Here is a 22,011-nt window from a genome sequence, read left to right on the forward strand (position 1 = left end):
TTAGGAGAGAGCGTCCTTTGAGTGGGACTCTCACAGTCCCACCCCGTTTAGGGAAGCTTTGGTACATCCCAGGAGTCTGGACTGATCCGGGTACGTACAGGGAAAGGAAAATAGGTTCTTACCTGCTAATTTTCGTTCCTGTAGTACCACAGATCAGTCCAGAGTCCCGTTCAAGGGTGTGTGTGCTTTTGGAGAGTCCGCTTGATCTGTTTTTTGTCTGTTGTCCTCATTGAAGAATGGCACAGGTTTCTTTTTCTCTGTGAAGTTTTCAAGATCGTTTATGGTGTTATGTGGTTTTTCTCTCTACTCGTTCTAGAGTGGCTGATTCTAAAATTTCTTATGGGTGTTTTCCTGTATCAGCTTGGGTACATAGTAATACTGAGGGACTGCAGGTGCTACACCAGGTTATGTGCCTGTGACAGTAAAAATTTCTCTGTCTCCATCTGCTGGAAGGAAGGCAAAACCCAGGAGTCTAGACTGATCTGTGGTTCTACAAGAACAAAAATTAGCAAGTAAGAACCAGTTTTCCTTCCAGGGCTCCCGTTCTCCTGTGATTCTGTGGTCACAGAAAGAGCCACAAAATCTGGCCCTTGCAGCATAATAGGCCAGACCAATCATCTCAGGAGACTGGGACCACACTGGGTTGGATAAGTGACTACTGACTGGAAGCTCATTTGCACCTCCCTCCCATGGGCCGTGTCCTCCACCTCTGCTGCCTGAGGCCCAGCTACTTCCTGTCCCACACAGTTAAAAGCAGCAGTCAGACCCACAAGGTGCCACAGCCCACTACCCTCCCGCTAGCCCGATCAGCACAGGATAGAGGAGGGAAGATCAGTGGGCTACAGAAGGGGCTTGGGTGATTGGGGGCATTAGTGTGAAAGACAAGCTGGAGATTGGTGGGGGGTGTGAAAGAGTGGCTGAGGGAATTCTGGGTGAAAGAGGCCTGGCTGATTCAGGGGGTGGGTGTGTGTATGCATGTGAAGGGGACCAGAGGACATGGGGGAGGTGTGAAAGCAGGAGGGCAAGCAGTGAGGGGGGGGGGGCTGGTGGGAACCAGGAAGGGAGGAGATGGTGTGCATGGGAAATGGGGTGGGAAAGGAGCTGGGGATGGGGAGTATGTGTAGGAGTTACTGGGGTATGTGTACACGTGAAAGATACTTGGGGGATGGGTGTGTAAATAGCTGAGGGGGGGGTGTTGGTGTTGGCATTTGAGATGGGATGAGAGAGAGGGCACCTGGGATGGACAAAGAGAGAGAGGATTGGGGGTGGGGGGGAGAGATTGAATGCCTGAACGGGAAAGGGAGAGAATGAAAACCGGGGGTGGGGAGAATAAAGCCAGAGCTGGGGGAGGGACACTTTCCGTTCCGCTCTTCCTCCATCCCCTCCCTCTCTTCACTGTCCCATCTCCTATTTTTCATCCTCCTTCCCCTCTCGCCTCTTTGTCTCCTCCTTCCCACCCCTGAGATCTGCTCTTCCCCATGGCGATACCTGAGATTCCCCACACACAAATCTCCCAAAAGAACAGAATACGTTTTACAAACACACAGCAAGGTTGGAAATCTTCGTGAGTTAGTATGGAGTTCTCTTCCTGAATCTCATTGGCCGGTTTTAAAAACATTTTGGGAATCTTTCAATCTGACAGAATAATCTTTTCCTTGTGGATAATTTTATTTAACACTTTGCTTATTCCTTTAAATATATTTCGTGTGAATATCAGCAGTTCCATTGTATGTTTGATATTTAAATTTCCGTATCTGAGGACTGGTCTGTCTGTCAGTATTTGCAATTTTTATGAATGTTTTATTGTTCCTCATGTCAATCTTTGTAGAATATGAGTAACAAATCCTTTTAAATAAATGTAACATTATTCAGTTTATGCAAATATGTAGCAGAACTGCAGTAGAACTTTTTTTTTTTTTTTTTTTTATCTCTGGGTTGCTGCAAAAAACTAGGGAGTACAGTTATGGTGCTGAGGGCTCAGTGGAAGTGAAGGAATGCTAGAACTGGGGTTTGTTTTATGTTTTTTGGGGTTTTTCATGTATGGAGGTTGCCTGAAAGTCTCTTCCTCGTTGCAGAAGCCTTGGTGGAAGCAAGCTTTGAGAGGATGCAGGATGCCAGGCGAAGGACCCTGCTGCTGACGGCCTATTCCCAGAAGAAGGAGCAGGAGTGGGAGAAGCTTCGTGAGAGCAGCTCCCGGCTGAGGCATCGAGGGGAGCTGCTCCAGGAGATTAGCAGGTAGGAAGGAGCCAGTGGTGTGAGAGGCACAGACAAAGGGTCTGTGCAATAACGTTTAATGTGCACTCTAAAATAATAGGCCTAGATGTGCTCGCTAAGACGGCGCCTCAAGTCATTAATGTTGCAGGAAATGTGTGAGCCCTCGTATTGAAATGAGGAAGCATCGAATGAGGCTTTACTGGGCCCATGGTAAACAGCAGGGTATACTTTCCTCACTTGTTTTCCTTGGGCTCAGTAAAGTCCCGAAATTTTAAATCTCTCTCAGACACAGGTGCTACATTGTTACCAGGTCTACTGCTGCCTGTCCCCCAGCACTAATGGCAGGTTAGCTGGAGGGTTTTCCTCCTCACCCACCCACCCACAGCTCTCCCTCAGCACGAGGCCCGACCTCCCACTGCTCTTCATGGACAGGAAGGCTATTGGAGCATCTTTTGCCTAGGCCGCTGCTGAATGGCACCTCACCTTTTGGGAACAGCAGAAGCAGAATCTTCTAGGATGGTGAAGCTTCATTCCAGAAGGCTGGGCAGAGAGTTTGGGACTCGGTAGTTGGAGAGGGCTTTGGAGCGCTGTTGCTCTCCTGGGGGAAGGGGAGTTTAGGAGTGGCGGGGGTTATGCTGTCATTTTGGGAGGAAGAAGGAAACACACACTCTTGCATGTCGAGCTGATTAGCATAGGGGGTTTCCGGCACAGTATACTTTCTTGGGATAACGTGCTGAAATATTTTTAGCCTGAATTTTATTGATAAACCCCTTGAATAGGGGATTGAGATGGTTAGGTAACAGGGGAAGGAGTGTGCTTTATAAATGTTGGGTTACAGCACATCCAAGACTACGTGGGGTGGGAGATATAGTATGATGGGTACATTTAATGAGAATATTTTACATGTTTTTTCAGAAAAGCTAAGCAGGAGCTGATGCTGGGCACACAGGCTCCCGATTCCAGTCTCTCTGCTTTCTCTATCCTGGAGCCAGAAGTGCTGGTACGTAGCTTACCCTTTGGGACCTTCCTGCTAGATGTGGAATACCAATGGCGCTGTGTTTAAAAGTCCTTTCTTGTGAGCTGCTTTTATTGTAAGCTCGATCGCATTACAATTTCTCAAGGTGCCTTTGCAAGACTGAGCCCCAACATCATAAAATAGTTTGTGAAACCTTTGGTCTTGTGAAGTCTGAAGCCAGCGGTTTTGATAAGAACGCAGTCTCCCATGGTATTTCTTCTGCTTTCTTGCCTTCCTGCTTCATTTCTCTTTTTTCTCTCTATCTCCCTCCCCCTTCTCCCACCTTTGTTTGAACATGAAGCCTCATGCATTATCAGTTCTTACAGTATATCTCTGTTCCCTTACGTACCCAGATCAGTCCAGACTTCTGAGTTTATTCCTCCGGGCCAGCAGGTGGCGACAGAGAAAGTAAAGCTGACACTGCTTCCTGTACCCTGGTCCACCTGCAGTTCCTCAGTATTTCTCTGTCTCCAGCAGATGGTGGCTGGTGCATGAACCTGCAGTTTTAGTCTGCTCAGTATTTTTTTTTTCTTTGAGCCTTTCTTCTGGGGTTCCTAGCGAGGGATCCCTGCCCTGTTTGGTTGAGGCGGACAGGCTGGGGCTTGGCGACCCTTTTGTACGCCCGGTCCAGGGGTAGCCATCAGGTGCACATCTGGTGGTCCAGATCCCTCCCCTCACAAGGTCACTTGTGACTTTTTCTTTGGCTCTTTTAGCTGCTCTCACTTTGCCTTTTCCCTCTCCTTTTCTTAATTTGCTGAATTAATCTGGACATCTCTCTTCAGTGTTAGGAGACGGGAACAACAGTGAGGCTGATCAAAGATTAAAAAAAAAAGAAAGGGAAGCAGGCAGGAGGCAGCGGTAAGGACGGCTCTCTCTCTCTCTTCCGCATCCCTGTGTGTTGCTTTCCCCTAGCTCCCCTTTTTTTGGCTCGTTTTTTTCTCTGCCCTCCTGCGGTTCGATGATGAGGGGATCAATCAGCCGTGCGTGGGGAGCAGCTCCTGCATGGCTGAATCGCCATGGACTTTATGCGGCTTGTATCCTGGGGGGCCCTCCGATCTCCCACTCCCCACGAAAAGGAGGAAATCAGTGCTAGGGTGGCCGCCCCGACTTAAGTAAATTTGAGCACCTCTGACCGTGTGCAACCCCCTGTTCCCTGTACGTACCAGGATCAGTCCAGACCGTGGGTTATGTCCCCAATCCAGCAGATGGAGTCAGCCCAAGGCTTCGAGGGGGCGTCACCATAAGTACTACTACCCCCTCTGCAGGAGTTCAGTATCTTCTGACTCCAGCAGATGCGAGTAGTGGAATCTGGGCTTGCTCCCGATTGCCTATAACCTTTTTTCTTTTGCGTCCCTTGTTTGGGGCTTTATGCTCTGTAGATTTGGTTAGCTTGTTTGTTTGGATCAAGTTGTGCTTCAAAAAAAACAAAAAAAACCCAAAGTTGATTGCTTAATTGGAGAGGCGTGGCTTCCTTATTGTTCTCTGTCTCTCTCTTTCCTCTTTCCCGGCGCTAGTCGTTGCTTCACCGGGGTAAGTGAGATTTCTTTTTCGGCTGTTATCTTCTTTTGCAGCTAGGTTGGACGCGGCTGCCGGGGGACCGGCCTCCCAGCGTCTTCGCCCTCTCCCGCGGCCATTTTGCGGCTCCACGTGGGCTGCAGCGGGGAGAGGGGTGATCGTCTTCAGCGGGTCGCGCGGCCAGGAAGGCCCCCCCGCGGCGCCGTTTTTGTCTTCGGCGGGTAGCGCAGGCCATCCGGGCCCCCCCGCAGCGGCGCTCCGTCTCGCGGCCCCCCCCCCCGGGATTACCAGGGTGTTCTTGGCTGCCGGGGACTGTTTTCGCTCGCGGTCTCGATGCCGCGGCCGGTGCGTTGCTCGGCCTGCGGCGAGCCTGGATCGCGCGTGTCAAGGGAGGGAATCTGTGCTCGGTGCCTCCCAAGGGGGGAAGGCACGTCTCGGCCCCTCACTCATCGTCCCCCTCTGGCAGCCTTGCCCGGGCGGCGTGGGCCGGCCCCTCCCCCATTCCTGGCGGGAACGGCGGCCATCTTGCATGCGCTGCGCCCTGAAGGAGCCCAGGCAGCGCGGGGGGACGAGGAAGCTTCAGAGGGCTCTCCCCCGAGGTTACTACCGGAGACAGACCCGGAGGAAGGCCCGCAGGGGCAGGGTCCCCCGGGGCCCCCACCCGCGGAGGTCCCCCCGATTAGGCCGGGGTTTTCCCCGGAGTTTATCCGTCTGATGCACACAGCTTACCTGCAGGACCTGTCATGGTAGTCGTGGCGGCTGCCCTTCGGAAGGAGGGTATTCTAGTTCATCCTTATTTGGACGACTGGCTCATCCGGGCGAAGTCTTTTCGGCATGGCCAGGCGGCAGTGTCCAGGGTGATAGAGTTTCTGCAGTCCCTGGGATGGGTGGTGAACTTCTCCAAGAGCTCCCTCGTGCCTTCGCAGCGCTTGGACTTCTTGGGGGCGACCTTCGACACCCGTCTGGGCGTGGTTTTTCTACGACAGGACAAGGCACACTCCCTGCGGGAGCACATACAGCGGTTTTCTGCATTACCAGCTCCCACCTCCTGGGACTATCTGCAGCTCCTGGGGGTGATGGGTTCCACCATCGACATGGTTCCTTGGGCATTTGCGCACCTCCGGCCGCTGCAAAGAGCACTTCTATCCCGTTGGAAACCACTTTCGCAGGACTACCAGGTGATACTCCCGCTGCCCCAGTTTGCACGGAGCAGCTTGGACTGGTGGATGGTCCCGGAGATCTACCAAATTGGGTAGTGGTAACCACCGACGCCAGTCTCGTAGGCTGGGGGGCAGTCTGCGACCGCAGCGCCACGCAGGGGACGTGGTCCGCGGAGGAGTCGACATGGTCCATCAATCGTCTGGAGACCAGAGCGGTCAGGCTGGCGCTTCTCCACTTCCTGCCACTCCTTTGGAATCGGGAAGTCAGAATCTTATCGGACAACGCGACTACGGTGGCCTACATCAACCGACAGGGCGGCACTCGCAGCCCGCAGGTCGTGCTCGAGGCGGCGATGCTGATGCAGTGGGCGGAACGGCATCTGGCCCGTCTGGCGGCCTCGCACATCGCGGGCGTGGACAACGTCCAGGCGGATTTCCTCAGTCGCCAGCTCCTGGATCCCGGAGAGTGGTCCCTCTCCGACGAGGCCATGCAGCTGCTCGTTCGGCGGTGGGGCTCCCCCCACCTGGATCTTATGGCGTCCGCCCAAAACACCAAGGCTCCTCGTTTCTTCAGTCGCCGGAGAGAACGGGGGGCGGAGGGCGTCGATGCTCTCGCTCTCCCGTGGCCGGCCGATCTGCTTCTATACGCGTTCCCCCCGTGGCCACTGGTGGGAAGGCTACTACGACGGATAGAGGCTCATCGAGGGACTGTCATCTTCGTCGCGCCAGAGTGGCCAAGACGACCTTGGTTTGCGGACCTCCTTCACCTAGTAATCGACGGACCCATCCGGCTGGGACATCTGCCCCGCCTCCTACACCAGGGACCGGTATTTTTCGACCAGGCAGAACTCTTCTGTCTTGCGGCCTGGCTTTTGAGAGGCGTCGCCTTCGACGACGGGGATACCCAGAGGCGGTAGTGTCCACGCTGCTGCGTTCTCGGAAGACTTCGACGTCGGTGGCCTATGTGCGAGTCTGGAAGGTGTTCGAGCTGTGGTGTACCGGCCTGAACACAAGACCCTCGGAGGCGTCTGTCCCTCAGATCCTCCAGTTCCTACAAGCGGGGGTGGACAAGGGGCTCGCTTACAACTCACTTCGGGTTCAAGTGGCCGCTCTTGGCTCCCTCCTGCGTGACGGAGGATCTCTGTGGCAACACCCGGACATCGCCCGTTTTCTCAAGGGGGTCAAGCATTTGCGGCCTCCATTGCGGGACCCTTGTCCCTCTTGGAGTCTCAATCTGGTACTGCGTTCCATGTCAGGACCTCCATTTGAACCGCTGCGGAATGCGACGATCAAGGATCTCACTCTCAAGGCGGTGTTCCTGGTGGCCATCTGCTCCGCTCGGCGTATTTCGGAGCTGCAGGCTCTGTCGTGTAGAGAGCCTTATCTCCGGTTCTCCGATTCGGGAGTTTCACTTCGTACTGTGCCCTCCTTCCTTCCGAAGGTGGTGTCCGCGTTCCATGTGAATCAGACGGTGGAACTTCCATCTTTCTCTTCGTCGGAGCCGCGGTCTCTCCATCTCCTTGACGTCAAGCGCACTCTGCGGCTCTACCTGGAGGCTACGAATGATTTCCGGACTTCTGACCATCTCTTCGTCCTTTGGTCCGGTCCCCGGAAGGGATCTCAGGCCTCGAAGACGACCATTGCCAGATGGCTGAAGGCCGGCATTGCCGCCTCCTACATTGGGGTGGGGCGGACTCCCCCACCCGGCATTGTAGCGCATTCTACACGCTCTCAGGCGGCCTCCTGGGCGGAGAGCCGCTCGGTATCTTCGCAAGAAATCTGTAGAGCGGCCACCTGGAAATCGTTGCACACGTTCTCGAGACACTATAGATTACATCTCGCCTCGTCCGTCCATGGACACTTTGGCGAACAGGTTCTACGAGCAGGCCTCGCAGGACCCCACCCGGGTTAGGGAAGCTTGGGTACATCCCACGGTCTGGACTGATCCTGGTACGTACAGGGAAAAGAAAATTATTACTTACCTGCTAATTTTCGTTCCTGTAGTACCATGGATCAGTCCAGACGCCCACCGCTTTTGGGTTCTACTCCTGCTCGGCTGTATGCGGATGCTGATTCTGTTCAGCTGTTCCTCCTGTTACAGTAGTGCCCTTACTGCTGTTGTTTTTACGTGTTTCCAGTTTTTGTCACTGCTTGTCACCGTTCTCTTGGAGGTGGACACGCCATGTTCGTGCCCTCCCACCCGTTGGTGGGACGGTTCCAGTTTCCTCTATTAACATTCAGCGGCTTATTGTTGTCGTCTTGTTTCAACTTGATCCAAGCAGGGGGTTTCTGTTTACTCGGGCTTTGATATACTCGATACTGAACTCCTGCAGTAGTACTTAAGGTGACGCCCGAAGCTTAAGTACTACTACCCCCTCTGATCCATGGTACTACAGGAACGAAAATTAGCAGGTAAGTAATAATTTTCTTTTCCCATAACCGCAGGAACGGTGGCCATTTTGGAATTCTCGGCAGTCATGCCTGCTCTTTCAGGGCCCGATGGGGATTTCCCTCCTACGCTTTCCTCGGTCCACCCAGGTCCTGTTGTGGGATAGAGGGTGCCATGGGTCAGGGTCCCCCATCTGCGGCTGGGGAGTTGTGGCTGCAGGCTTTTCCCGTGGCCCCTTGGCCCTTCTCGCCCGAATTCATCCTGCTGCTGCACAAGGCCTATTTGGCACAGCAGGAAGGACTTGCTTTTCAGCAGGGGGGGTCAGAACCCTCCCGCTTTGTCCCCCGGATCAGCCACGGAGCCAGTTGGGCCTGGGCTGTCGCGGGATGCTTCAGGCAATAAAGTTTTTTTTTTTTTGGTTTTTTTTTTGTGTGTTCCCTGTACGTACCCGGATCAGTCCAGACTCCTGGGTTTTGCCCCCCCCCCCCCCCCCAGCAGTTATCAAAACAAACTCCGCCTATAAATAGGCTGGTGCCACCTACAGTCCGGCAGTATTCTTCTGTCTCCAGCAGATGGGAGAGGTGCCAAGCTTACAGTCTGGGCTGTGTGCCTAAGTTGATTATCTTGTGTTTAGTTAGTTTAGGGGTCTTTTTCGTCCTGGATATTCTAAGACACGGCTACGCGTTAGAATTTGCTCGGCCACTAAGAGACAGGTTCCTCTTCTTCTCTCCATGTGGCCCAGTCCAGAAACAACTCATAGTCCGGCAGACACTCGACAGGCTTCTGGCTCTCGGAGCGATTCGTCCAGTCCGTGTCTCCCCCCGGAAGTAGGCTGGGGACATTATTCGGTATATTTCGTAGTCCCCAAGAAGGAAGGTTCCTTCCGCCCGATCTTGGATCTCTATGGTCAACAGGGCCCTCAAGATTCCCCACTCTCGGATGGAAACCTTGCGCTCCGTGATAGTGGCGGTACACTCCTGAGAATTTTTGGTCTCCCTGGATCTGATGGAAGCTTATCTACACATTCCCATTCTCCAAGCGCACAAGCGTTTTCTGAGATTCAAGATTCTGGGACAGCATTTCCAGTTCCAGGCTCTACCCTTTGGTCTTGCGACCACTGCTCGAACTTTCACGAAGGTGATGATAGTAGTAGCTGCCGCTCTCCGGAGGGAAGGGAGTCTTGGTGCACCCATACCTGGAATACTGGCTCATTCGGGCAAAGTCCTGAGCCCAGTGCCACCGGGCGGTCGAAAAGGTGTTTACGCTTCTTCACTCCCTTGGTTGGGTGGTCAACTTCGCCAAGAGCATGTCAGTCTCTGGACTTCCTGGGGGCGCATTTCGACACAGGGCTCATACACTCATAGCTCAGATACAGCGATTCATCGGTCTTTCACTTCCAACGGCGTGGGATTACCTCCAGGTCCTGGGATCCATGGCTTCCACCATCGATTTGGTCCCCTGGGCATTTGTACATATGCGTCCCTTACAGTGCGCCTTGCTCTCCCCGCTGGAAGCCGGTGTCTCGGGACTTCCACGCCATCCTTCCTCTCCCGCAGGGAGCCAAGGAGAGTCTCTCATGGTGGTTCAACCTGTCTCATCTTCTCCAGGGTGTTCCTTTGTGAGTAGTGTGTCAGATGAGTTCTGCACAAGGGAAGTGGACACCGTCCCAAGCAACTTGGCCGATCATTCACTTGGAGACCAGAGCAGTGCATCTGGCATTGAAACGCTTCCTACCTCTCGTCCATCGTGCAGTCCATATACTCTCAGACAATGCGACCACTGTGGTCTACATCAATTGCCAAGGGGGCATGAGGAGCCGGCATGTCTCTCGGGAGACAGACAGGTTGATGGCGTGGGCGGAGACTCATCTCTCCCGCCTAGCGTCTACGCTTGCGATGTGGGAAGCTGGCTTTCTCAGTCATCAACATCTAGATCCCGGAGAGTGGGAATTCCCAGAGGCGGTGAATCTCCTGTTCCACAGATGGGGGACCCCCTATCTGGGTCTAATGGCAACCTCCCGGAATGCCAAGACAGCTTGGTTCTTCAGTCGCAGAAGAGAGAACGGCGCAGAGGGAGTGGATGCCTTAGTCCTCCCCTGGCCCTGTCACGTTCTCCTCTACGTGTTTCCCCCTTGGCCTCTGGTGGGCAAGGTGCTCCGGAGAATAGAGTCCCACCAGGGTCCGGTAATGCTGGTGGCGCCGGAATGGCCTCGTCGTCCGTGGTTTGCAGACTTGATCAACCTCGCAGTGGACGGACCTCTTCGTCTGGGTCACCTTCCACGCTTGCTGCATCAGGATCCGGTATCTTTCGCCCAGGCCGATCACTTCTGTCTTGCAGCCTGGCTTTTGAGAGGCGCCGGCTGAGATGGCGTGGATACCCAGAGGCCATTATATTGACCCTCCTCAAGGCTAGAAAGACGTCTACCTCCATCTCCTATATCAGGGTATGGAAAGTTTGTGTTTTTTGTTTTTTTGTTTTGAGAACTGGTGTGCCTCCATACCTGTGTGGCCACGGACCGCCTCGGTGGCTCAGATCCTATCTTTTCTTCAACAGGGACGGGACAAGGGTCTGGCCTACAACTCGCTGAGAGTGCAAGTCTTTGCCCTAGGCTCTCTACTTCATCAATGAGAGGGAACTTCCCTCTCCTCTCACCCGGATATCATCCGATTCCTCAGGGGGGTGAAGCACGTGAAACCCCCAGTCCATGCTCTGTATCCTTCGTGGAGTCTCAATCTCGTTCTCCAAATTTTGGTCGGTTCCACCCTTTGAACGCATGCGTTCCACGACCTTCAAGATATCACGTTCAAGACGGTTTTCCTGGTAGCTATCTGTTCTGCCCGCAGAATCTCGGAGCTTCAAGCTCTGGGTAAATGTATCATCGGGACACGCTAGAGAGATAAAGTTCCTGGATGGAATAAATGATAGCTTTATGGAGCAATTGGTTGAGGAACCGACGAGAGAGGGAGCAATTTTAGATCTAATTCTCAGTGGAGAACAGGATTTAGTGAGAGAGGTGTAACGGTGGTAGGGCCGCTTGGCAATAGTGATCATAATATGATCAAATTTGATTTAATGACTGGAAGGGGGACAGTAAGCAAATCCACGGCTCTCGTGCTAAACTTTCAAAAGGGAAGCTTTGAGAAAATGAGAAAAATAGAAAAAAACTGAAAGGAGCAGCTATAAAAGTAAAAAGTGTGCAAGAGGCATGGTCATTGTTAAAATAAATAAATAAATAAAAAATACCATCCTAGAAGCACAATCCAGATGTATTCCACACATGAAGAAAGGTGGAAAGAAGGCAAAACGATTACCGGCATGGTTAAAAGGGGAGGTGAAAAAAGCTATTTTAGCCAAAAGATCTTTATTCAAAAACTGGAAGAAGGATCCAACAGAAGAAAATAGGATAATGCGTAAACGTTGGCAAGTTAAATGGAAGACATTGATAAGACAGGCTAAGAGAGAATTTGAAAAGAAGTTGGCCATAGAGGCAACAACTCACAGTAAAAACATTTTTAAATATATCTGAAGCAGAAAGCCTGTGAGGGAGTCAGTTGGACCGTTAGATGATCGAGGGGTTAAAGGGACACTTAGAGAAGATAAGGCCATCGCAGAAAGATTAAATGATTTCTTTTCTTCGGTGTTTACTGAAGAAGATGTTGGGAAGGTACCCGTACTGGAGAAGGTTTTCATGGGTAATGATTCAGATGGACTGAATCAAATCACGGTGAACCTAGAAGATGTGGTAGGCCTGATTGACAAACTGAAGAGTAGTAAATCACCTGGACCGGATGGTATACACCCCAGAGTTCTGAAGGAACTAAAAAATGAAATTTCAGACCTATTAGTAAAAATTTGTAACTTATCTTTAAAATCATCCATTGTACCTGAAGACTGGAGGACAATATTTAAAAAGGGCTCCAGGGGCGATCCAGGAAACTACAGACCAGTTAGCCTGACTTCAGTGCCAGGAAAAATAGTGGAAAGTGTTCTAAACATCAAAATCACAGAACATATAGAAAGACATGGTTTAATGGAACAAAGTCAGCATGGCTTTACCCAGGGCAAGTCTTGCCTCACAAATCTGCTTCACTTTTTTGAAGGAGTTAATAAACATATGGATAAAGGTGAACCGGTAGATGTAGTGTACTTGGATTTTCAGAAGGCGTTTGACAAAGTTCCTCATGAGAGGCTTCTAGGAAAAGTAAAAAGTCATGGGATAGGTGGCGATGTCCTTTCGTGGATTGCAAACTGGCTAAGAGACAGGAAACAGGGAGTAGGATTAAATGGGCAATTTTCTCAGTGGAAGGGAGTGGACAGTGGAGTGCCTCAGGGATCTGTATTGGGACCCTTACTTTTCAATATATTTATAAATGATCTGGAAAGAAATACGATGAGTGAGATAATCAAATTTGCAGATGACACAAAATTGTTCAGAGTAGTTAAATCACAAGCAGATTGTGATAAATTGCAGGAAGACCTTGTGAGACTGGAAAATTGGGCATCGAAATGGCAGATGAAATTTAATGTGGATAAGTGCAAGGTGACGCATATAGGGAAAAATAACCCATACTATGGTTACAATATGTTAGGTTCCATATTAGGTGCTACAACCCAAGAAAGAGATCTAGCTGTCATAGTGGATAACACATTGAAATCGTCGGTACAGTGTGCTGCGGCAGTCAAAAAAGCAAACAGAATGTTGGGAATTATTAGAAAGGGAATGGTGAATAAAACGGAAAATGTCATAATGCCTCTGTATCGCTCCATGGTGAGACCGCACCTTGAATACTGTGTATAATTGTGGTCGCCGCATCTCAAAAAAGATATAATTGCGATGGAGAAGGTACAGAGAAGGGCAAGCAAAATAAGGGGAATGGAACAGCTCCCCTATGAGGAAAGACTAAAGAGGTTAGGACTTTTCAGCTTGGAGAAGAGACGGCTGAGGGGGGGATATGATAGAGGTGTTTAAAATCATGAGAGGTCTAGAACGGGTAGATGTGAATCGGTTATTTACTCTTTTGGATAATAGAAAGACTAGGGGGCACTCCATGAAGTTAGCATGTGGCACATTTAAAGCTAATCGGAGAAAGTTCTTTTTCATTCGACACACAATTAAACTCTGGAATTTGTTGCCAGAGGATGTGGTTAGTGCAGTTAGTGTAGCTGTGTTTAAAAAAGGATTGGATAAGTTCTTGGAGGAGAAGTCCATTACCTGCTATTAAGTTCACTTAGAGAATAGCCACTGCCATTAGCAATGGTAACATGGAATGGACTTAGCTTTTGGGTACTTGCCAGGTTCTTATGGCCTGGTTTGGCCTCTGTTGGAAACAGGATGCTGGGCTTGATGGACCCTTGGTCTGACCCAGTATGGCATGTTCTTATGTTCTTATGTTCTAAGGTGGATGCAGCCTTTAGGGTAAACATTTGTAAGGCAGCCCTATCTTTTTCTCAACCACAATAATTGGGTTTTCTGGACTGGTCTAGAAGGATGATAAGGAGAAATGTAGTCTTGTCTGTTTCCTTTCCTTGAATCCTGCTAGACCAATCCAAGACCCATTCTGGAAGTCAATTGACTGCAGTTCGCTGTTTTGTTCCTTTATAACTTCTGGGAACTTGAAGCTCTCCTCTCTCTGCCACCTTGGGACTAGTCGGATCATCTTTGGTTCTTATTATGCTGGAGTGTTGAGAGAGAGGTTCATGTTTGTATGGGGTATTTACTTCATTGCTTTGACATAAGGATATTGATAGGACTCTGTACTGCTCCAATACTAATAGCAGTGATGAGGTTACTGAAAAAATGTTGTTCTGGCTCCATCTGCGGGCATAGCTGGACTGGTCTGGCAGGATTCAAGCAAAGAATATTAACAGGTAAGACTAAATTTCTCCTTCTGCCCTCTTTCTTCAGGCTTAGAGCAAACAATCCCAAGTACTACAGGAATGGGAACTAGGAAGGTGGATAGGAGTGTCCTTCGATGAATTAGTGGGGAGCAGCATCAGGGCGCAAAGATTTCTGGCAGCTATTAAAAGGCCAAAATTAGGTTTGGTTACTTCATAAGCCAATAATGGATAAGTGGGGCTACAGGACGTTCTCATTTCTTCCTGCTTGCCCGCTGCCGCAGCAGATTCCCTCCCCCCTTATTATTTTCACATGTTGCCTGTTCCTCTTGTGTGCAGTCTTTTCGAGGGCCATGACCTTATTTAACGTTTTTTTCTGCTTTGTTCTTGGACGTGTTAGCGGGATGTGAAGGAAGCCTGCCTGATGCGCTTTCTGTTCCTGAAAAGCCTCCACGATGACAGCGTGGCAGGAAACCTCCAGTAAGGCTCTGAGCACCCTATTCTGCCTTTTTCAGACCAATGTGTTGAGTAAATCTGATTTCTCTCCCTTTATGCGCCTGTCCTCTCTCTCTCTTAGTGGCAGTGTGAGTGAGGAGCTGCGCAGAACGTCGCACCATCAGTGGCTGAGCGTGGTGGAGGTAAGGCCACTCATGCAGAGTGGTCCTTATGCTTGGGGCTGTAGATGGGTTGAATGCTTTTGTAGCTAGAAGTATGGATCTTTGCATGGGCTGTGGGAGCACACCTGGGCCAGCTTTATCAGTTTATTAAATCAGCATGTAATGTGCACAGATCAAATGTAAAAAAGTGCACTTTGTGAGAGTAGCTGCATTTGTCCATGTTCACAAAAGTACATGCATTTCCTATGTGCATTTGTCCATGTGCACAAAAGTACATGCATTTCCTATGTGCATTTGTCCATGTGCACAAAAGTACATGCATTTCATATGTGCATTTGTCCATGTGCACAAAGGTACATGCATTTCATATGTGCATTTGTCCATGTGCACAAAGGTACATGCATTTCCTATGTGCATTTGTCCATGTGCACAAAAGTACATGCATTTCATATGTGCATTTGTCCATGTGCACAAAGGTACATGCATTTCATATGTGCATGTTAAAGGGCAGGTATTTTGTCTGTGTGTTTGTGCAAAGTACGTGTATGCTAAGTTCACACAGGGCGCTTATCCTGGGAAAGAAGTCCTAAGAGGGAAAAGAGAATGCAGCTTTCTAACAGTGGTTCCCTTGTGCCTAGAACATCCTGAGCACCCACCCACCCAACCACATCTTGGCGGCCTTGGAGCACCTAACACGGCAGAACACATTGGAGGTTCACAATCTCACATCCAACATGGACATTGATCATGACATCCAGGCCCTCAAGTAGGTGCTGTTTATCTCGGAGATGGGAATAATCACAGGGCGGGGGGATATTTACATGCCTGCTGTGCGGGGGTGGGGTTAGCCGCCTTTAAGCAGAGGTGGAGATGCTGAACACTTTGCAGGTTAATAAGAAACAGCTGAACATTAAGAGGGGCATAAAGTTGGCAAAAAAGTGCATCAATGACACCTGTTTTCAAAGTGAGCTTGCATGTGTAAATTCACTTTGAAAATTGCCCCATCAAAACTACCTGCACACAATTGTGCATGCAAAACTTCCAGAAACATAACCCAGGCTCAGCAGCCTTTGCCCAAAGGCACAGAATACAAAAATCAGCCAGGCAAATTGTACTACACCAGAGCTCAATTTATGTGTCTACGTGCCTGAATCTGGATTTTAAGTTTGCTCATCTTTCCAAATCCAAGCTGAAGGCGTTACATTCAGGTTCTCTAGGTATTTCCTTGCCCCAGAGAGCTTAGTCTAAGGCAATGGAGGGTGAAGTTTGAGGTCACAAGGAGTGTGGGATTTGAACCCTGGCTTTGCTCATTCTCGGTCTTCTGCTCTAAACACTAGGCAGCTACTTCATGCCTACAGTTTGGTGTGTAGGTTATTAAATTGCATTTTGGTGTATTAAGGTGTACGTGGTGGCTTTGTGCACAGGAAGTCTGAATTAAAAAGGAGATTTGGAAGAAGGAAGGCCATACAGGGAGGAGTAAAAGAGTACACGAGATATATAGTGGCACACAAGCACCTAATGCTAAGCAAGAGGAGTGGATCAGAGAAATGAAATAGATTTTGTGAGGTTTCCAATAGTTTTCTCACTGTACTGCTTGTGCTGTAATTCTGTTTCTTCAGATTTCGGTTTCAAAGTTCACACTTGGAAGATGTCTCGGAGACAACAGGTGCTCTGCCATCTGTCCGCTGTTTGATACAGGTTAGTACATGGCTGCCTTTCTCCTGGAGAAGGGGTGTGGCATGAGTGAACCCCCGGGGCTGCCGCTGCCCCAGCAGTCAGTGTCTCTGACTGCTGGGGCTACACAGTACTCCAGGCCTCACCTGGAGTACTGTGTTCAGTTCTGGAGACCGTATCTACAAAGAGACAAAGACAAGATGGAAGCGGTACAGAGAAGGGCGACCAGGAAGGTGGAGGATCTTCATCGGATGACGTACGAGGAGAGATTGAAGAATCTAAATATGTACACCCTGGAGGAAAGGAGGAGCAGAGGTGATATGATACAGACTTTCAGATACTTGAAAGGTTTTAATGATCCAAAGACAACGACAAACCTATTCCGTAGGAAAAAAATCAGCAGAACCAGGGGTCACGATTTGAAGCTCCAGGGAGGAAGATTCAGAACCAATGTCGGGAAGTATTTCTTCACGGAGAGGGTGGTGGATGCCTGGAATGCCCTTCCGGAGGAAGTGGTGAAGACCAGAACTGTGAAGGACTTCAAAGGGGCGTGGGATAAACACTGTGGATCCATAAATTCAAGAGGCCGCCAATGAAGAGTGGGTGACTCGCCAGAATGATGGCTACTGCCTGGAGACAATACCCTTATTCAATAAACATACACATGGTTACTGTGACTCCAACATCACTCTAAGCTTCAACAGCAAGAGGAAATGTGAAAAAAGGATTTGCACTCACAAAGAGGGGAGTAGCTGGCTTGTTACGGCGGTTACTACCCCAAATCAAATAAGTCTGATACTTCACTTTCAATGCATATCCAGCATAGCTCTCTGCTTCAACGGCAGGGGAAAAGAAAAACAACCAATAAGGGCTGTATAACATAGTCTGGGTAAAACAAATAAGCATGGGTGTAGCTTGCTTATTGCGGCGGTTACTACCCCTGCTACCCCTAACTAATCAAGCTAGATATTTCACTTGGATGCAGCTCCATCACTGCTCTCTACATTAATGGTGGGGGTGGAAGGGAAATAGAACCAAGAGCTAAGAGAAACAGATAAGTATGAGAGAAAAAATGTGTGAGGCTTGCTGGGCAGACTGGATGGGCCGTTTGGTCGTCTTCTGCCGTCATTTCTATGTTTCTATGTTTCTGTGCTTCACCCACTGCAGGAAGGATGGACTGCATGTGAGAAGCTCTGGGTGCAGCAACACCCGCTGCAGGTCCAGGTCACGAATCTCTCAGCACAGCTGGCATCTGTGGTGCAGGAGACCCACCAGCTTCTCTCCAGTGGTTCTGAGGAGTCAATCCTTGCCAGGTAAACACCAGGATGGACTCCCTCACACTTGTTAGCTGCTTTATTGGTGTCATGAAAGCCATTCTCTTTTCTGCACTCTGAAAGCCTTAAAAGATAGGTTTCTAACTGTAGTAATGAAATTCCCTTATAATTTGCAAATTGCTAGAGTAGGTGAACCAAAGTTTGTGGGGGTGTAGGCACTTGCAGAGGGATCTGACTTTTGATGTTACAGTCCATGAGTAGTCAGCAGGGGAAGATTTGCACCAAAGAAATCCATGCATGGCACTTTAAACTTACCAGACCTCCAGCATCATTGGGTCTGTTGCACCAAAACTTCAGAGATCTGCCTAGGGACTAGGGATGTTTCGGTGCATGGATTTGTGGGTCAGTCCCTACTTCTGCTGATTTTCTGTTTGATTCCCTCCTTCATGGTGTACAGCCCAGTGAATTCAGTCTGTTCCAGAGTTACCAGAAATTTAGGTCCTCCATTATTACAGTTCAAAGCTTGGATTTTTTTTTTTCTTCCACTGCGGTGGGAATACTATACTGTTGATCTTCATAGTCTTCCTATGGGCTTTAGCTTCACTAGGAACTGGGTATATGTTTTACTAAGCCTCCTGTAGCACTGTCTCCTCAACTCCTGCAATGTGCTGCTTCTTAGCACACCACCTTTACTTATTTATTTATTTAAAGGCTTTTATATACTCATGTTCATGTACTGGTACATATCACGTCGGTTTACATAGAACCAAAGTTGGAAATTACATTGAACAAGAGGTTACAAATAACAGGGCAAATAACAGGGCTAACTTGTAAGAGATTATAGAAAAGGTGAGAACGATTTAAAATTATTATTACAAAAAACACATAGTAAGTAACAGTCAAGCTCGGATTACCGAAAGCCTTCTTAAGCCAGGGTGCATATTTTAGTCCAATTAACTGGCGAAATTATGGTTACGGCATCATATATTTGGCGTGGAGTAAGAAAAGCGTGAATCGGAGACCTTTAAGTGAATGCCTTTGTGAAAAGCCAAGTTTTGAGCTTCTTTTTGAACGTTCGACAACAAGTTTCTAGACTAAGGTCCGTGGGGAGAGTATTCCAGTGAGAGGGGCTGGCGGTCGAGAATGCTCGTTTCTTGAGCAGTGACTTGGCTGGAGATGCATATAAGGTGCCTAAGTAGCTGGTTCTGATAGGTCTCAGTGAAGCGTGAGGACGAAGTGGGTCGCTTAGATCTAGCGAAGTTTGGGAATGAATGGTCTTGTGGGTTATGGCTAGTACTTTGAAAATGATTCTAGATTTAATAGGGAGCCAGTGTAGGTTTTTTAAAATAGGTGTGATGTGATCTCGTCTACTAGAGTTGGTTAGAATCCTGGCTGCTGAGTTCTGCAACATTTGTAGTGGTTTGGTGGTGATAGCTGGGAGGCCAATCAGCAGCGAGTTGCAATAATCAATTTTTGAAAATAGAATTGTTTGGAGGACTGTTCTAAAGTCCTGAAAATGGAGGAGAGGTTTCAGCCTTTTCAATATGTGTAGTTTGTGAAAGCATTCCTTCGTTGTGTTTTTGACAAATTGTTTGAGATTCAGTCTCTTGTCGATAGTGACTCCTAGGTCTCTTACGTGTGTGGGGGAGATCCTTAGCGGTGTGACTAGATTGTTGGTAGCCTGAAAGTTGTCATCCAAAGTGAATAGCATGAGTTCCGTTTTTGAAATATTGAGCACCAAGTTGAGGCTAGTGAGGAGTGAGTTTATGGACTGTAGACAATTGTTCCAGAAGTTGATGGTGTTGGAGATAGATTCAGTGACTGGCAACAGGATCTGGACGTCGTCGGCGTATATGACGTGTGTGATCTTTAGATTTGAGAGCAGATGACATAGGGGGAGGAGATAGATGTTAAACAGGGTTGGGGAAAGGGAGGATCCTTGAGGGACTCCTAGAGAGGACTTGACCGGGTGAGAGTCCTTGTTACTAATTCTGACCTTGTATGTCCTGTTAAGGAATGATCTGAACCATTCAAGGGCTGAACCTGAGATGCCTATGTCTGAGAGTTGGGAGATGAGGATAGAGTGATTTACGGTGTCAAATGATGCTGATATATCGAAGTGCCAGGAGGTAGGGGGTCTTTTTCTCCAGTCCGGAGAGGACTCTGTCTGTCAATGAGATTAATGGAGATTCCATACTGAGGGATTTGCGGAATCCAAATTGGGCTGTTGTGAGGATCTTGTGGTCTTCTAGGAATTCCGACAACTGTTTGTTAACAATTCTCTCCATAAGTTTGGTGACAAACGGTAGGTTGGCGTTGGGGCGAAAATTGGCCGGGTCTGCTGGGTTCAGGTTGGGTTTCTTGAGGAGAGGTTTGAGGGTTGCTATTTTCAGAGTGTCTGGTACTGATCTTTGGATTAGTGAACGGTTGATGATCTCTGCTAAGGGCTTCGCAATGATGTTTGGGATGGTGAGTAGTAATTTAGATGGAATGGCATCTATCGGATGAGTGGAGGGTTTCATCTTTTTGAGAATCGATTCAATTTCGAGTGAGGAAGTGGGTTCGAAGGATTCTAGTTTTGCTTTCTGGCTGAAGGAGGGGGAGAGGAAAGCAGGAGGTTCTATATTATTCGTTGCCAGAGGTGCTATTAGCTTAAGGATTTTGTTTTCGAAGAATTGTGCAAGTTCAGTGCATCTGGATTGAACTTGATCGTCAGGGATAACTGGTGAGGTGGGTTTTGTGAGCTCTGAGACATATGAAAACAGTGCTTTAGCATAGAAGGAAAAATTGTGAATTTTGTGGGCATAATAATCTCTTTGTGCGAAGGATGTTATTTCTATAACTGTGCATGAGGGTTTTGTACTCATTTAGTGTATCGTTGGATGTTCTTTTTTTCTCCATTCTAGTTTGGTGTTTAGTTCTTGATTGAACCATGGTTTTTTGTTTTTACAGGATGGGTTGAGCTCTTTAGTTTTAAGGGGCATATTTTTTCTGCCACCTTGTTTGTGATGTTATGCCATGTAGAGATGGCTGTTTCTGCGTCGGAAAGGTCAAGGTTAATAAGTTCCGATGAAAGGTGAGAGGTAAGGTCTTCCATGGAGCAGGAGTTCCTGTAGTGAATTGTGGTCTTGGTGATTGGTGCTACCTTCTTCAGTCTCCATTCTCTCGAACTGAACACACTGGCCCCACCTCCAGAGCATATTTGTAAAATGTTAAATGAGACTCAGCCACTAGTGCAGGGGTGGCCAACTCCAATCCTCAAGAGCCACAAACAGGCCAGGTTCCTGTTCGTACTAAAGATCAGTCCAGACAAGTGGGTTTTGCATCCCTACCAGCAGATGGAGGCAGAGAACAAGAACTTTGAGGCAATGCTACAAATCAGAGAGTGCCATTTGCAATTCCTCAGTATTTCTCTGTCTCCATCAAATGGTAGAAGTGCAAACTTGCAGTCTTGAGTGAGAGCAGTTTAAAAAAAAAAAAAAAAAAAAGGGTAGAAGAGATTTTTGCAGAGACAGAATTCACTTCAAGTGGTCCCTGAGGTGTTAAGTACCTTTACCATCCCTAGATAAGCACAAGGACGCGGAAGAGTCCTGCCTCCTCCATCATTTGAATGTCAGTAGACTTTTGACGCAGTATCTAAAAGTTCCTGTACGTACCCGGATCAGTCCAAACTCCAGGGTTTTGCCTCCCTTCCAGCAGATGGAGACAGAAGTTTTAACAAACTCTGCCCTATACCCTGAGGTGCCACCTACAGCCTGTCAGTATTTCTCTGTCTCCAGCAGATGGTGGAGGTGCAAAACCTACAGTCTGTTCTGATTACCTAGTAAACAAAAAAAGAGAGAGAGGTTAGAAGTGTAGGAATTTTAAGGTTTGTGTTCCTTTAAATTCTAATTCCCTGTACGTACCGGATCAGTCCAGACTCCTGGGTTGTGCCTCCGCACCAGCAGATGGAGACAGAGCCAAACTTGTCAGGCTCCCCCTATATATACCAGGGTGCCACCCACAGCCTGTCAGTATAACTCTGTCTCCAGCAGATGGTCAGATGCCTACCCACAGTCTTGCCTGATTCAGTTAGGTGGTAGTGTATAGGTGTAAGGCGGCTAGTTTTAGGCTTTTGTCTCTTCCCTCTCCTTGTGGTAAAGTTAAAAAAAAAAAAAAAATTGGTTGCAGGTTCTCCAGAGGATCGGGCCTGAGCCTCCCAGGGGGTTGCTAAGTCCCGAGGGGGCCATCCCCCCGGTAGTAGGCTGCTGTGGCCAAGGGTCGAGGACCCTGCAGGTGAGAACCGGCCCAGCCGAGGTGATACCGGGGAGCCCGGCTC

General features: G+C 48.9%; 1 protein-coding gene across 3 annotated transcripts in view; it reads left to right on the forward strand.

Annotated features, from left to right (window-relative positions):
• Positions 1–22,011, forward strand: part of HAUS5 (HAUS augmin like complex subunit 5) — a 124,527-nt gene that overhangs the window by 59,552 nt on the left and 42,964 nt on the right. For all 3 annotated transcript variants that reach the window (XM_029576778.1, XM_029576780.1, XM_029576779.1), the window contains exons 7-13: positions 2,076–2,235; positions 3,130–3,214; positions 14,529–14,608; positions 14,706–14,766; positions 15,384–15,511; positions 16,365–16,443; positions 17,587–17,732. In XM_029576778.1, the coding sequence (XP_029432638.1) occupies positions 2,076–2,235; positions 3,130–3,214; positions 14,529–14,608; positions 14,706–14,766; positions 15,384–15,511; positions 16,365–16,443; positions 17,587–17,732 (739 nt within the window). The remainder of the gene's footprint in view (positions 1–2,075; positions 2,236–3,129; positions 3,215–14,528; positions 14,609–14,705; positions 14,767–15,383; positions 15,512–16,364; positions 16,444–17,586; positions 17,733–22,011) is intronic.

This window comes from Rhinatrema bivittatum, chromosome 14 (assembly GCF_901001135.1).
Source record: "Rhinatrema bivittatum chromosome 14, aRhiBiv1.1, whole genome shotgun sequence".
NCBI lineage: Eukaryota > Metazoa > Chordata > Amphibia > Gymnophiona > Rhinatrematidae > Rhinatrema > Rhinatrema bivittatum.